The sequence below is a fragment of the Gasterosteus aculeatus genome, chromosome 8 (assembly GCF_964276395.1).
Source record: "Gasterosteus aculeatus chromosome 8, fGasAcu3.hap1.1, whole genome shotgun sequence".
Lineage (NCBI taxonomy): Eukaryota > Metazoa > Chordata > Actinopteri > Perciformes > Gasterosteidae > Gasterosteus > Gasterosteus aculeatus.
In genome coordinates, this window is record NC_135695.1 from 6,417,882 (window position 1) to 6,432,817 (window position 14,936).

Below are 14,936 nucleotides of genomic sequence, written 5' to 3' on the forward strand. Positions count from 1 at the left end.
GACAAAAATGCATTTTGGACTCATTTTACGCATTTCCCTCGATCTGGAATCAAGAAGGAAAAAGTGATAAAAGGTGTTTTAATCACAGCAGAATACGACCATAGAAACCAAATGTAGTTCATGAGAAGGATTCCTTTAACCGTGAAATGTTCACTCCATCGGGTTATATTATTTTGTCTTATTATTTTTCACTCTCTTCACTCCCTTTGTTTTTTATTTTACCTCCCCAGCGTGTCACCGTGGCGTCCAATTGTAAACATGCACACTAAATCACTCAATCGCATCAATGGGTTCGGGCTTGAAACCCCGCCTGTGGGCCGTCCCTTGCCGAAGCATTATATTATACCAAGACAAGCGTGTCTCCGGAGACAGATCTGTACTCTGCTGCTGCAGACTGAGGAATAGGGTGCCTCCAGCGCTAGAGACGAGCCTCTGCAACACACACAGAGACCTCCCTGCTGTCAGGACCGCTACACCTGCTCCGCTGCTCAGATATCATCCGTCTTTTTTTGGTGGGGGGGAGGAGGAAAATGAAACTCGAAGTTTTTTCTGCGCACCACTTTGTGCCGAAGCGAGTGGAGTTGTGTATGGACGCGGAGAGGGCAGTCCCGTCTCCTCTATCCGGGGACGAACTGGGGTCCGACGGGGACTGCGTGGCCAACAGCCCGGCACCTGTTACCCAGGCCGGCGAAAGCAGCAAAGGGAAGCCCTACACCCGCAGACCCAAACCTCCTTACTCCTACATCGCCCTCATCGCCATGGCCATCCGGGAGTCCAGCAGCGGCCGCCTGACTCTGGCGGAGATCAACGACTACCTGATGAAGAAGTTCCCGTTTTTCCGCGGCAGCTACACCGGCTGGAGGAACTCCGTGCGCCACAACCTGTCACTCAACGACTGCTTCCTCAAAGTGCTGCGGGACCCGTCCCGGCCATGGGGCAAGGACAACTACTGGATGCTCAACCCGCACAGCGAGTACACCTTCGCGGACGGCGTGTTCCGCCGCAGGAGGAAGCGCATCGCCAAGAGGTCCGCCAAGGAGCGGGAGAGCCCGGACATCCTCGGAGAGGACACCCGCGTCCCCGTCGCGGAGGAGAGGGTGGGGACCAAGTTCTCCAGCTCCTTCGCCATTGACAGCATCCTCAGCACACCCTTCAAACGGAGGGAGGACAGCCCCGTCGATGCTGATATCCACGCCCACCGGCTCTACTGGCCCCCGGGGGCCCACATGCAGCCTTACGGTGCGGGCTACCCGGCACAGCGCACGTACCTGTCAGAGGGTGTGTACGGCAGCACGGAGCCCAGCAGGGACGCCCCCACGTACTTTCAGCACACAACACCGCGCATGGCCGCAAGTCAGGCCGCTCTCCACGCGCTCAGGATGCCCAACAAGGCGCGTGGTTTCCACATAGACTTCTTGCTGTCATAAAGCCTCTGGACAGTTGCCAGACTTGTATGTTTTGACACATGATGTGAACTTTTGTGGGCGATCCTAGCTTTCAGTAAGCTGTTTAACTGTTTGGGACTGTGTAAGTTGCTGCCATTGCATTTGTGTGCTCGTGTGTGTGTGTGTGTGTGTGTGTGTGTGTGTGTGTGTGTGTGTGTGTGTGTGTGTGTGTGCACAGATGTGTGCATCTAAGGTTCATTGGTCATTTCCACTGTATGACGGCGATCAAACGTCCTGTTGAAACATATTACAATTAATCTATTTATATTTTATTGTTTTGTATGACCTTCTGTATAAAATAGAATTTTGCCGTGTTTACATATGTCAGAAAATGATGTGCTACGTTGAGAATCATGTGGCTGCACTAGAGACGCATGGAAATACCTGTGGTTTTCTTTAGATTGATTCATGCATGCCTGGTATTTTTATGAATAAAAACGAAAAACAATGGGGCTTGATGTTGAATGAGTTGTTCATTATGGAGACATGAAAGGGGGAGGCCGGAAGATCATAAGCAGGTGTACTGATCAGTGAGGGCTGGAGTGAATGGGCCACACCTGTTCAACAGACGGGGGGGGGGGGACAAGGGTGGGTGGGGTCATAATCTGTAGAAAAGAAAAACATGATGGATTAAACCCCAACGCATCCCTCACACTATTTACTCAGAACTGATTTTTCCAAATTTAAATACTTGACTATTACTGGGCCACCACAATCAACGCAACAATCAAATACAATAACAGGTCAAATGATACAAACAAAATAAATAATAAATATAACAATTTTGCTCAAATTGTTTTCACACTGTTATTTATGCACATAGATTACCTGAAAACTTACTTCAAAACACTACAAATAATTTTTCCACAGGTACTACAAATACAATTTCCCACTAAAAAGGCTCCCGTCGTAAAGAAATACAATTAGCTATCCTTCCTGATGTACTTATCATAAATTAATGTTTTATTGCAAAGATTCACGTTTGACGTTATTAATGTTAACGTCAAAATATGGTTTATTAGAGCCATGTTTGTGTCAGTGTCTCACCAACATATTGTAAAGAAGAGACAACAAATATGACAATATTCACTAATTCTAAAGCCTCACTTAATTTGATAATGAACGCGATGCAAACCGTGGCCTCGGGGCCGATGTTCCGTCATCATAAGACAGCCTTTATTTTTTATTATTTCTATTCCTGTCATTTATTTGTATATATGTTTGGATATTTACTCAATCACAATAATATTCTCCGACATTTTGCTCACACGAACACGCATGTTTCGTGTGAGCAAATGCGAACACGCATTTCAATAAATGCACAAAGACGAAAACGCCATTGTTCACAAAATTTAAAACTGTCTTTCTGTAAAAACATTTTGTACATCATGAAATGAAAACATAAAATAAGAAGACTTGCTGGAGAACCATTAAAACCTGAATACCTGCCACTTAATTACCATTCCTAATACTATTCTGTAATTAAACGGAAATTGATTGTACTTTAGTCAAAATAACAGATACGTAAATTATTCCAGAGTTCCAATCCGAAACTGAACGTTTATGACACGTTTAAATATCCTGTAATTGTGTTTTTGTTTGTCATCCTAACCTTTTCAACATGTTTTAATAATACCTTTATAGTGACTGCACACTGATTATGCATGACCTCTATACATCCCATGTGCCTCCGCGGATCGTAAAGCACATACACAAGTCGTATAAACAGAAGCCGAGGTCGCCAGTCTGACAGGTGTGACAGGTGAGACTTTGCTCCTGTTTGCAGGGGCAATGCTGCAACCTGCAGGTGAAACGCCGGAACCGCACACCTGTACCCCGTGGGGGAGGGGGTAGGGGAGGGGTCACGTGGCTCCATTGCTCCCTGTACCCTCTCATTGCGAGCATCCTTGTTGTCGAGGCGCGCCTCCTTCGTTCTTTTGCAAACAGCCTTTTTCTGCACGGGCATTTCATTTGCTGCCCGTCTCGACCTGGTGCACGACGGCAGGCGCAGGAACTCGTGCCTGTTCCAGGGCCGACAGTGGTGCAAATAAGGCGGACAGTGTTGTGGAACCGAACTTTACGACAGGCACAATGTTAGGAAGTCCAAACAGTCTGTCACTCCGGCAAACTGAGCCGCCCCTGACCTCACAAGTTCCCCGCAGGAGCAGCTCCAAAGCTCCCGCCACAGGAAACACAGGCACAGCGGCCGAAAGAATATAAAATTACCGTTAAAAGGAAATGTTATTCTTTTATTCAATCAAGTCTATTATAGGGCTATATGATATGACTGCATTAAAAGAATAATTCAACACAACCTTTATTATTGTGGCCAAAAGTTGTGCGTCTTTTCACTATTTGGGAAAACATTTTTGTAAATATTTTTTTTTCTAATGAGAAATCTATGATCGTTATGATTTTTATGCATTTAATGTTTAGACCCGTAGAACGTGCGCATAAAATGAAATCGGTTACCTGCGGTCAAACTGCCCGATGGAAAATATCTAACATAAGTTTAGATGAACAATATATTTCAGCCTGAACATGAAAACAAATAAAAGGCCTTATTGTGTCGGCAATAGACTCATACGGGCCTTTAGCCGAATCCGTACAAAGGCGAACTCCCCTATCAAAAGCTTTTGTGGTGCCCTCAGATCAAATCATATTTCCAGAAGGCTAAATTAGGAGGTCGCATAATCTCGGTGCGTAAAAGCAGCAGCGGCGCGGTCTTCAAAGCACTCACAGAACAAAGATTCCCTCTGCAAACCGAGGCATCCTGATCTCGGCGGGGGTCATGAGTTTTGATGTCACAGGAAATTTCTGGGGCCGTTGAGATCCTCCAAACTGCTCTGTGCGTGCGTGTGTGTACGTGTGCGGGTGTTTGTGCGCGTGCATGTTGGTGTGCGCGTGTAGGTGTATGTGTCACGGTGGAAAATTATTTTATCCGCGTGTCCTTTGTTCTGTTTGTGCAGAGGTTGTTGTTGCTGGTTATTGTTCCAGCATATAATATTGTCCACAGACAAAGGTTTGTGTGTCAAATAAAACGTATAAATGTGGAACTATGTTGGGGTATTTTCTGCAGAGTCCGATGATGGACTTGTGGTTTGTTAGATCTCCTACACACACCAAACTCTTGGGCCCGTGAGAATGAAAATAAGCACACAACTATAGGCTGACATAGTATGCATTATTAAAATAGCTTAACAGAAAGAAATCGCGAACAGCATGAACAACACAACCAAAACCAAAAGATCTCGGCTTGGTGGCAGTCACAATACGCGATGCTTTCTTTTTTCTTCAATGATCTCCGCACCATTGCAATACGGATGTTGATACTACCTTTATGGGATATATAACTCCATCATGTTAGACAAATCTGCGTGTGATGTCTCCATAGGGGAGGAAACTGTCGACGCCCGCTCGCCTAATTTCGCTTTTCTCTTTCTAATGAACGTGGGGCCCATGGGAGCAGCTCTGGCCCGGGGCGGTAAGCTGACACTGGCGCGCTGTGTGTGGTATCCAGGGCCGGGCTTGATGGAAAAAGCCTGCTTCCACTCATGTCAAAGTCATTTACTCAGAGCAACCCCCCGCTTACACACGCACGGTGAAGACCACCACCTCTCCATCTCTCACACTCCTCGCCCCAGACCGGCACTGCGACAGTTTGTTTTTGTTATCCTCTGGACCGGTTTGGGAGGAAATTATGAGCAGAATAATAAAAATAATACGAGACGGTGCGGTTTTTTTTTTGTTTGTCTGCCGCAAATATCACGTATCGGCCCAAATGAATTGTTATGCGTCGTCAAGGCTTTAATTTGCAGGTTGAACCTTAAGCACGTCGTTTTGTCGTGTCAGGAATATCCGTGATCTGGGGCAGAAATCACGACTTCATACATGCAGGACCAGAGAAGGAAACCCCGTTTTATACCTGTGCGCCTGGCGTGCAGCGGCGCTGTTGATTGGGATGTACGGGGGAGGTTAGATGGCTTAATTGCGTGTATAGTCCGAACTTGGACAGAGGAGGGGAAAGAATGCTGCAAGGAGAGGATCAAATGAGGGGCTTTAACGCCGTTGAGGACGGTAAGTTGACATGGGCCAGATTTGGCAAGAGGGTGTAGGGGGGAGGGGGTGGGGGCTCTATTCGTCACTGATTTCAGGGAGATTTGCAGGCGCAGAGTGCGGATGAGGAGAAGGGGTGGGCGGTTGCTGGGGGGGTTATGAAATGATAGGTGGTCGAGCTTTGTTTGGCTGGACTTTTGCGCTCTATAGGTCGAGTGTTTTTTTGTGTTTCCTCCTCGTGAGGGATTATTAAAGCGGTCGATGGCCACCCGGCGCGCCACGCAGCACCACTTAGCGCCGTTGTGACACCCAGTGGAGCCCCTGTGTCGTGCTAAAATCCTGGACACAGTCTCCAGTGACTAACCAGCCCCCCCACCCCCACCCCCCTCTCCCCCGCGCCCTCCTCCCTCTCTCTTCCTCTCCAAGTCAGTGCGTAGTCGCCGTGCCTTCTGCATGCGTCAAGGGAGAATTGTGCGTAACGGGAGAGTCGTGCGTAACGGGAGACAGATTTCACTCCATTTTGCACAGGGATTCCGAGGACCACTGGCGGTGTGACGCTCACTCGCGAAGACACTGGCCGCTGGATACCAACACATTTCTCGGCTAAAACATCTCGCAGCACGTCCTTTCTCCCTCCCTCTCTTCACTCTACGCCAGTCGTACGTCAGAGCTGACATGACGACCGAGACCTCTCAGCAGCAGCTGGACCCTCCGCCTCCTCTGAGATCCAGCCCGGCGTCCGGCGGCCTGCACCCCGCCATGCTGAGCCCTCAAGCCGCTACAGAAAGTTCGTCCACCGCCATTAAAGGAAAGAAGACAAGCTCCGGTTTACGGCGACCGGAAAAGCCGCCTTACTCCTACATCGCTCTCATCGTTATGGCAATACAGAGCTCCCCCACCAAACGACTGACACTCAGCGAGATCTACCAGTTCCTCCAGGCTCGCTTCCCGTTCTTCAGGGGCTCGTATCAGGGCTGGAAGAACTCCGTCCGGCATAATCTTTCGCTCAACGAGTGCTTCATCAAGCTGCCCAAAGGGCTGGGCAGGCCGGGGAAAGGCCACTACTGGACCATCGACCCGGGCAGTGAGTTCATGTTCGAGGAAGGCTCGTTTCGTCGCAGACCCAGAGGCTTCAGAAGAAAATGTCAAGCCCTGAAGCCCATGTATCGGATGATGAACGGCATAGGCTTCGGCACCTCCATCCTCCCGCAGAGTTTCGACTTCCAAGCTCCATCTGCCACCCTCGCGTGTCACAGCAACAGCTACAACTTGGACATGATGAGCAATTCGATGGCCGGGGGTTACGACGGGCTGAGCGGCGGCCACCACGTGCCCCACATGTCCCCGAGCCCCGGTTCCACGTACATGGCAAGCTGTCCCGTGCCGTCGAACGGAGAGTACGGACCGGACAGCAGTAGCAGTCCCGTACCGTCCTCTCCAGCTATGGGCAGCGCGCTGGACGGCCACTCCCCGTACGCCAGTACGTCCGCGCACTGGGCGTCCTCCGGCGGGTCCCCCTACATTAAACAGCAGCCTCTCACCTCCAGCAGCCCCGCGTCCTCTGGTTTACACTCCGGCATGTCGCCTTATTCTCTGGAGCCCAGCTACCTTCACCAGAACGGCCGGGACAACCACAGCAGCGACCTATCAGGTACCAACGACGCGCGCATGGCTCACGGCGAACCGCGCCAAATGTTAATTTACCATATAAATGAACAAAATCATCCTCGTATGGCAACTTCACCCCATTTAGACACTGCAAGCAACATCCTTTTCAATGTGCAGAAGAGGCCTCTGACAGATCCTATTTTTTTTAGGGAGTATATGCTTAAATTATATATATATTTTATAATTATGAGTAATATTTAAAGCGGGAAAAAATGTAAATTATTACTACATTTCAGTGTTTTTTATTGTATTCTACCCTTATTTAGTTATGTCTTTCTCCCCAACTATGGAAGACAAAATGATATGGCAATTGTTTAACCCATTGATTTGGATAATACATTTAATGTTAACTGAATATTACAACTCTGGCCAAGCTTGGTCATTCAAAATGATGCTTCTGAGGGCAAGAAATAAATCAAGTATCAGGTTATAAGGGTAAAATGGCAATATGTCCCTCAAATGTACAGATGGGATTTTCTATCACATCTGTGCACGTGCTCATATATCTATTTTTCCTGAGCGCGTTCTTAATTCACCCACCCAGTTCACGCTCATTGGCTTTAGCACAACACACTGAGGCTTTACTTAAGTCAGGGGATTTCACCGAGGCCAGTTACTCACGCTGGAGCCTAAAGGGTCCCAGAGGTTACCCAAACAAAGGGTCTGCAGGTCGGACCACACCAGCGCAGGATTTCAACCAGCGCGTATCCACGAGAGACGGCAGGCCTTGTTAAACTTTACGCAGCGTCTTAATTGAGCCTGCGCGGCGGGTCATCGTGGGACTGAGCAGCGGAGGGTCGGTGGCGTTCAGCCGGGGAGGCCAGCGTGTTGTCTGTGGAAACGGGCGCAGGGCAGCGAGCTGTGGCCGAGAGGATAAAGCCCGCTGTCTTCCCCTGAAAAACACAGTCACATCTGGAGTCCTTATGACCTTGACGAAGCCACGGCCTCCTTATTTATTTTTCTCTTTCTCGAAATAGAGGCTCACTTCCAGACACAGAATGACGGCCTCGTTTAAATGTGGCTGCAGGTCGGAGGCTCTGTAAAGGGAAGGAAACAGCCAAACAGACAATAAAAGCATTCAGTTTATAAAAGATAAATAAGGTCCAGTGCTTTTACAGTGACAAACAATTGGAACGGATTGGGTCGCCACCACTTGCTAGATGTGTAAATATCAAAGGCCTGTGGAATGTATATATTATATATGTAAAACACATTTGATAATTAGAACTGCGAATTAATCTGTGATAAATGTGAGAAAATGAGGGGGATTTTTCTGTCTTTTGTCAAACAATAATTATTTCTGTAAAATAAGGCCTCGTCCGTCTGAGCCAATTGTATTACCTTCAAAAGCAAACCTAAACATGAATACACATTTTGCAGTTTATGAAACATATCAGGCAAAACTACGTTTATTTTGAAGATGTAAAAAACATAATTTTCCGTTCACAACGAACCTTGTTCACCCCCCCCCCCCAACACAGTTGTCTGGCAAAATGTGGATTAAGACGCTGAAGGGCTTTTTCGTGATGCGTGGATGCGCGTGTCTTCATGTCCTCTGATGTCTGTCTCCTCCGCAGTGGGGATTCCACGTTACCAGAGCCATTCCTCGGTGTGCGACAGGAAGGATTTTGTGTTAAACTTCAACGGCATCTCGTCCTTCCACCCATCCGCTGGCGGATCCTACTACCACCACCACCACCACCACCACCCGCAGAGCGTCTGTCAGGACATCAAACCGTGCGTGATGTGAGGCGCCGCGTCACCGTGCGCGACGGGGACAGTCAAACTGCGGCTCCGTCACGAGACAACAGACCAGCGGACGTTTTGGATGTATCGAGGCGTCCGCTTTCACGCGTTGGCCTCCTACGTGCAGCCAAAGTAGCTTTCTTGGTTGGACTTGAGAAAACTATGCATTGAAGGAAATGAATGAAGAAACCCCAGAAGCCTTTAAAAAGCAACAGCAACAACAACAACAACAACAACAACCGCGACACTCAGTCAATATAAAGCCCAACCAGCGTTTTCTTCTTCAAAAGAAGCTTCAGAAACACAACTTTTAATGTGTTTGCTCTTGTAACACGTGCAAACGAATTATATTCTATGTAACTATGTTCTATCCTATTAGAGTAACTACACCTTGCACTTATTGTATAACCCATTGCCAACGTTTTGTCCTGTAAAAGGTTTCAATAAAGCTGATCTATATTTTAGGCTATATTCCTACAGATTTCTGTCTTTTCATATGCATTCATATTAAAAGGTTCTTCTCTCTGCATTAAAACAGGCTGGATATTGAACGTTATAATTCCCTCTTCTTGAATATAGAATCTGGCCGTTTACACATTATGGGCAGCAGTGTTGCAAAGGCCCTTATACTTAATATACGGGATTTGAGTATTTTAATTACTGTTAAATGTACTGTTTAATTACTTCGGCAGATGGAGTAATATTCAACAAAGGAGACCAATCAATTTATAATATTTTATGTATTTTATAGATCACATTAATATTATTCTGACAACATGTTGACACAGTTAAACAGTAAAATTATATTATTATAATTGTTATATTATTAAGAGCCATTGTACTGCATGGTGCGTAATTTTACTTTTGATACTTAGCTTTTAAAAAACATTTTAAAATGTTAGTATACTCCAACAATTGTCAGGTATTGAATTAGTATTATTCTCCATCTCAGCAACAAAGAGATGACAACCTGAACATACAGCTTTTACAAAAAGTCGTCCATGAATCCTGTTTTTGTCAAATCAATAATGTTGATTTTCAGACTGCTGTTGAAATCTCTGTCTTTGGATTTATTCTATTTTGATTTTGCAGTATATGATAAAGGGGATATTGCAGTGTGGAAGTTCAGATCCTTCACTTCCATAAAACGTAACAATGGCACTGTGTAAAAAGACAGCTTCAAGTTGTATTCCTATAACTCCACCACGACCAACTGTATCACATTTAAAGACATTTTGTAATGAGATTACAGAAGAGCAAATTGTACTTTTTTTAAACATCGGAATGGCCCCTTTTTATATTATTGGTTGTCACTACTTATTTATTAAAATGAAAAAGGATTTTGAATGTGTGAAGTCAAAGTGGAAGAGATGCGTCATGTTAATGAATCAGGTCATTTTGTCTTTTATTTTCACGTAAAATCACAATCTCCAAGGTAATTAAATCAATTCAAAAAGTAGAGTTATAAATAAATACTCAATTGAAGAACATGCACCTCAACATTTTACTTACAGTCGGTACAGTGTCTGAGTAAATGTACTGTTATCCACCCCTGTTGATAAGTAGGGGTATTTGAAAAAAATGAAGACTTTTCAGCAGAGAACCAAACAGATTTAAGATGAACGCCTCAAAAGATCAACGTCCTAAGATGTAAAACAAAGACCGGCTCGTTTCCCCAGTTTGAATATTTCCAAATGTCACAAGTTTTACACTCACATCCAGCCTGTCTGAAACAGCTGAAAGTCTTTTGCATCCTCAGGCTGCTCCTTTCCATGTGGACATCCACGGCTGCCAAAATTTCAGGGGGCCGTATAAACAAAGACACGACGGGGCCCGCGTCTATGGAAACGCAACAACTTGGTATTTTTAGAGTGCGGTAAACAGATCAGACTCGCAGAGAGCTGCCTCGTCACACAAACAGAAACCAGGCTGGGGCGGCTGCACTTGTGCTGTCTCTCTAGTTTTTGTCTTCATAGCATTTGGTCATGACTCCGATGCAGCAGCATCCCCCATGGCTGAAATACGTGGAGATTTGGCAGTGGCAGCTCCTTATAAGGCCACTGACATAATCGCAGACGTCTACAATTCTCTGTTGAATCCCTATCTGTGTCTTGAATGCAACGCCTCAGAGAGTGTTTAATATCTGTTACCTCAACGTTTATTTGTCCTGTTTAAGCGCATAGTGGGTTTTCTCCAGAGCACAGTATTATTGTAAATATATTTTCTGTTGTAACGTTAAAGTCATTTTCGGGTTAAATTAACAAAATTCAACCAGTTTTAACATTTCAAAGGTATTACAAATGAGAACAACTTGGGAAATTCATGTTTGATTTCCAAATTTAAACTTCCTAAATAAGCCACATCCTCATCAAATGATGTGGAGAATAAGAACTGGTCTGGTAGCAGATTGTCCAGGCGGGCCTTCAGACGTCCTGCGTTCCCATATGCTTATAATCTATAGCTTCAGATGCAGAAGCAGTCAGAAAGCGATAGTGTTTGGGGTCCAACTAATGTCTTGTCTGATTGGGAGCTAGAAGAGAGAAGAAAGAGCAGTCGTATAAAAAAAATAGTTGCCTTTACAACAAAATTCTCTCTAATTTCCACAGTGCAACCCTCCATGATGAATAGTCACAGAAAGTGCCCCTGCAGCTGCTGGATTTTCCATGACAAGAGTAGCGTTCAATGTGGTGGAGTACAATGCCATCTAGTGGCTGACTTCATCACACAAAGATAATCTAATGAGGAGCAAACTAGGCCCGGACACAGATGCATTGGCTCATTTCACAGTAACAGCACTCTCAGGAAGCCCACATGAAATCAAAAGTGAGCTCTGACTCAGCCAACGATGAACAGCGAACTGCTGAATCCCAACCAATTGAACACGCATGTGTATATCATTATATATTATTATACTCTGCACTTTATCTGCTCTCTTGCACTTCTGGTTAGATATTAAACTGCATTTCGTTGTCTCAGTACCTGTACTCTGTGCAATGACAATAAAGTTTAATCGAATCTAATCTTATATTAATGCAGGTATTTGGGTTGAATGACACACCTCTAAATCAATACATATGAAATGTCTTCAAGCTATTTCTGTGTTGAAGTGAAATGATCTCCGAGTCAATTAATAATTCAAGACATTTCACAAACAGATGCTGTGGTATCTTGGAACATATTCCAAACAGAGCAGTGCTACACTTCAAAATCACCTGAAAATGAACATAATGTATGTTGATGAACAAATGCATCCTCAAACAAACTGAATCATCCTCAAGTAATCATAATAACATGCAAGTTAACGATTAAGGACCAATGTGTTGAATAGACGGACAGACGAGCACACAAACTATTATCTTTCATGAAAAGAAGATTCTGACATTTCCTCTTTTGCTAACCCTAACCTTAACCCTAACCCTAAGCCTTTCCCAGCCGTCTTTTAGTGAAACAAGTCCCAAATTTCTGAGTGATGTCTTGTTTTAACTCTCGGCTAAATAGGAAACAAATGTCCTGCTCAAAGGGTCACTGTCGCTTTAATATGGACCACAAGCTGTGAACAAAACATCCCGGTTGATTCCTCTCATTCACAGACGTGGTCCACAGCTTTTTACAAACTGTTCTCTGTTACGAATGTGACGCAGCCTGTTGCATCACACTGTATCTTGTTGCTGTATATGTGGAATAAGTCACTGTTCAGTGGGCTAACCACTTAAAACGATTTGAGTTCAGAAAAATAGTGAACTGACAGAGGAAAGTAAACTCAGACAGCTCGGCTCAGTTGCTTGTAAATCACAGCGTTTTTGTTTGTGTCACAATGGAAAAAGGAATCTACGGGTTTGTGGTCAATTGCCACGACTGCACTGAAGTTCTGTCACGCCCCGTTTGACCAAGAGCCGTGCAGGAGATAAATTTCACGCCTTTGTTAACTGTTATCAGTGTTATTACCAGTGGCGGCTGGCCAATAGAGGGCACCTGGAGTAATTTGTTTTTGACAAATGAATTGTTTTGCAATAAATCAACCTGGGATGTTTGCTGACATTGATTTGAGTGCCTTATCTAGAATCTTTTCCACCAGCCGCCACTAGTTATTACCAAATGTAATCCCCGTTCATGCTGTGCATGCTGCAGCGGTTATAGATGATTGAATAATTGGGGTTATGGTAGTTGTCAAACTATTCTTTGCTGAGATAAGTTAGATTGGGAGCAAAGGGACGTGATAATCACTCCTTCTAGAACATGTGAAGCCTGTTATTGAATGTGGTGAGACGTGTCGTTCCTTCATTGTTTCATAACCACGCCCGTCTATCATCACTAATAGTCATCATATGGCAACAAATAAGAAACGTTTCATGTTGAAGTGATCAAGTGTCGAAATCTTTCAAAACAATCTAATAATTTAATGGATTCACTTTGAAGGACCCCCCCCCCCCCCCCCCACTATGGAGCGGTTATGGCCAGGAAGGACTTTTCTACTTTGGAAAAGAGATTTTAACCAGACTCGTCCTTTTCCTTTTTTTTCTTGTATCGGTCATAATTCATTGTCTGACGTGTTTTGGCCATCGGACAATTTTGTGATATAAACAGTTGCAGACTTGGGCTATTTGATGATTAATCTGGCACACAAAGGGTGAGATCCTGCTCGCCTTCCAGTGTGACCTTGATTGGATAATATTGGGCTCTGGAGTTGTCACTCCTCAGGACTCATGCACAACTGCGTCGAGGGAAAGACAATAGTTCTTGTCACTTTTTGTGAGTTTCCACTCCTTCAAGTTTTGGTTCCCCTTTCAGTGATCTCTGTCTGGATATTTTGTTGACTTGATCAATATATCTGAAAAACGGAGTCCCTCCGCAAATAATCAACGGCACCATTTAAAATCTTGTGTTTGCCACGGATGTGTTTGTAAACTCTTTGGAAATAAGTCATTCTGCATGAAAAAAAAAGCATAAGCAAGGACTATTGACTAAAGAAATGGCAGCCGACCAAGAATAAGAAGACAAATGAGTTTACATATCAAGGAAGAGGGGGCGGCCTTGTGGAAGACGCTACCCGAGCCATTGACACTGAGCAAGAAGGTCCCAGACTCCGAGCATCCCGTAGGCATGGTGGTGGGACTGGGCCAAGTAGAGGTCAATGTCCAAAACCACTAAATCAGCTTGGACGCAGCACCGGTCTACTTCTGCATACGCTTTGCAAAGAGCTTTGCATATCATCCAATCTTGACCACCTTTAAGGCCGAGCTCCAGAGCAGAAAATACCAGGAGGCCTGGAGTTTATTGCTGACTTTGATTCATGCACGCTACAGCTAAACGATGTCTTCTTGTCTTCATACAGTTTTACTGACTTTAGCGACTAAGGAGAACGTTGTAGGATGTTTGAAATAAATTGACAACCCGGTTCATAAAATTAATAAAAATGCATATAGAGTACACCAGAATACAGCCATGATTCTGAAACTGTGATATCAATAAAGTAATGACAATATTGTAAAACCAGTGTAATTCTGCAACTGTAATAGAATAATACCAATGTAGTTATGATTGTATTTAATGTAATGTGATCAACTGGAATTCATGCATGTAATACTTGACCAACAGCTGATATTGACAGAGAGACATTCGAAATCCGAGTTACATTGAACTCACCAGAAGACCACTCCCAGAGGTGTGGACACTAACTTTCACACCTTTAAGCATCGGTATAAATACCTGTAGGAACCATTGTTCTAGAGTTCACTTTATTAAATATATTTGATTTTAACCTTTCGATCTGCGATGCCCTCTGTCCGTCTGGCGTTTCTTCATTTTTGAACACAGCAACGCCCGAAGCTAAGAGAGCTGATCAGTTTAGAGCTGTAAGCTGGACAGGAAGCTGGCTTCCCAGTTCCAACCCACTAGCCAACCAACCAGAGAAGAAAGAGAAGGAGAAGAAAAAAGCAAATGTTCCACAGCTCTCCAAGAAGCCCCAAACTAGTAACAATAACAACAAAGAGATTGAAGAAACGCAGTAAATAGGAATGGGTT

General features: G+C 44.8%; 2 protein-coding genes across 2 annotated transcripts; both read left to right on the plus strand.

Annotated features, from left to right (window-relative positions):
- The first annotated feature begins 348 nt into the window (after positions 1-348).
- Positions 349-1,897, plus strand: foxq1b (forkhead box Q1b). The gene has a single exon (XM_040185264.2). It carries the CDS (start codon positions 531-533, stop codon positions 1,425-1,427), a length of 897 nt encoding a protein of 298 aa, XP_040041198.1. The 5' UTR covers positions 349-530; the 3' UTR covers positions 1,428-1,897.
- A 3,753-nt stretch (positions 1,898-5,650) lies between these two features.
- On the plus strand, positions 5,651-10,265 carry foxf2b (forkhead box F2b). The gene is made up of 2 exons (XM_040185266.2): positions 5,651-7,152; positions 8,747-10,265. The coding sequence occupies exons 1-2, from the start codon at positions 6,177-6,179 to the stop codon at positions 8,917-8,919; spliced, it is 1,149 nt and encodes a 382-aa protein (XP_040041200.1). The 5' UTR covers positions 5,651-6,176; the 3' UTR covers positions 8,920-10,265.
- Positions 10,266-14,936: the final 4,671 nt, after the last annotated feature.

Excerpts from the sequence above, each read along its gene's own strand:
- foxq1b (XM_040185264.2), top strand. The coding sequence starts at position 531 with ATGAAACTCGAAGTTTTTTCTGCGCACCACTTTGTGCCGAAGCGAGTG.
- foxf2b (XM_040185266.2), top strand. The coding sequence starts at position 6,177 with ATGACGACCGAGACCTCTCAGCAGCAGCTGGACCCTCCGCCTCCTCTG. Across the intron at positions 7,153-8,746 it reads CCACAGCAGCGACCTATCAG|TGGGGATTCCACGTTACCAG; the intron begins GTACCAACGACG and ends TCTCCTCCGCAG.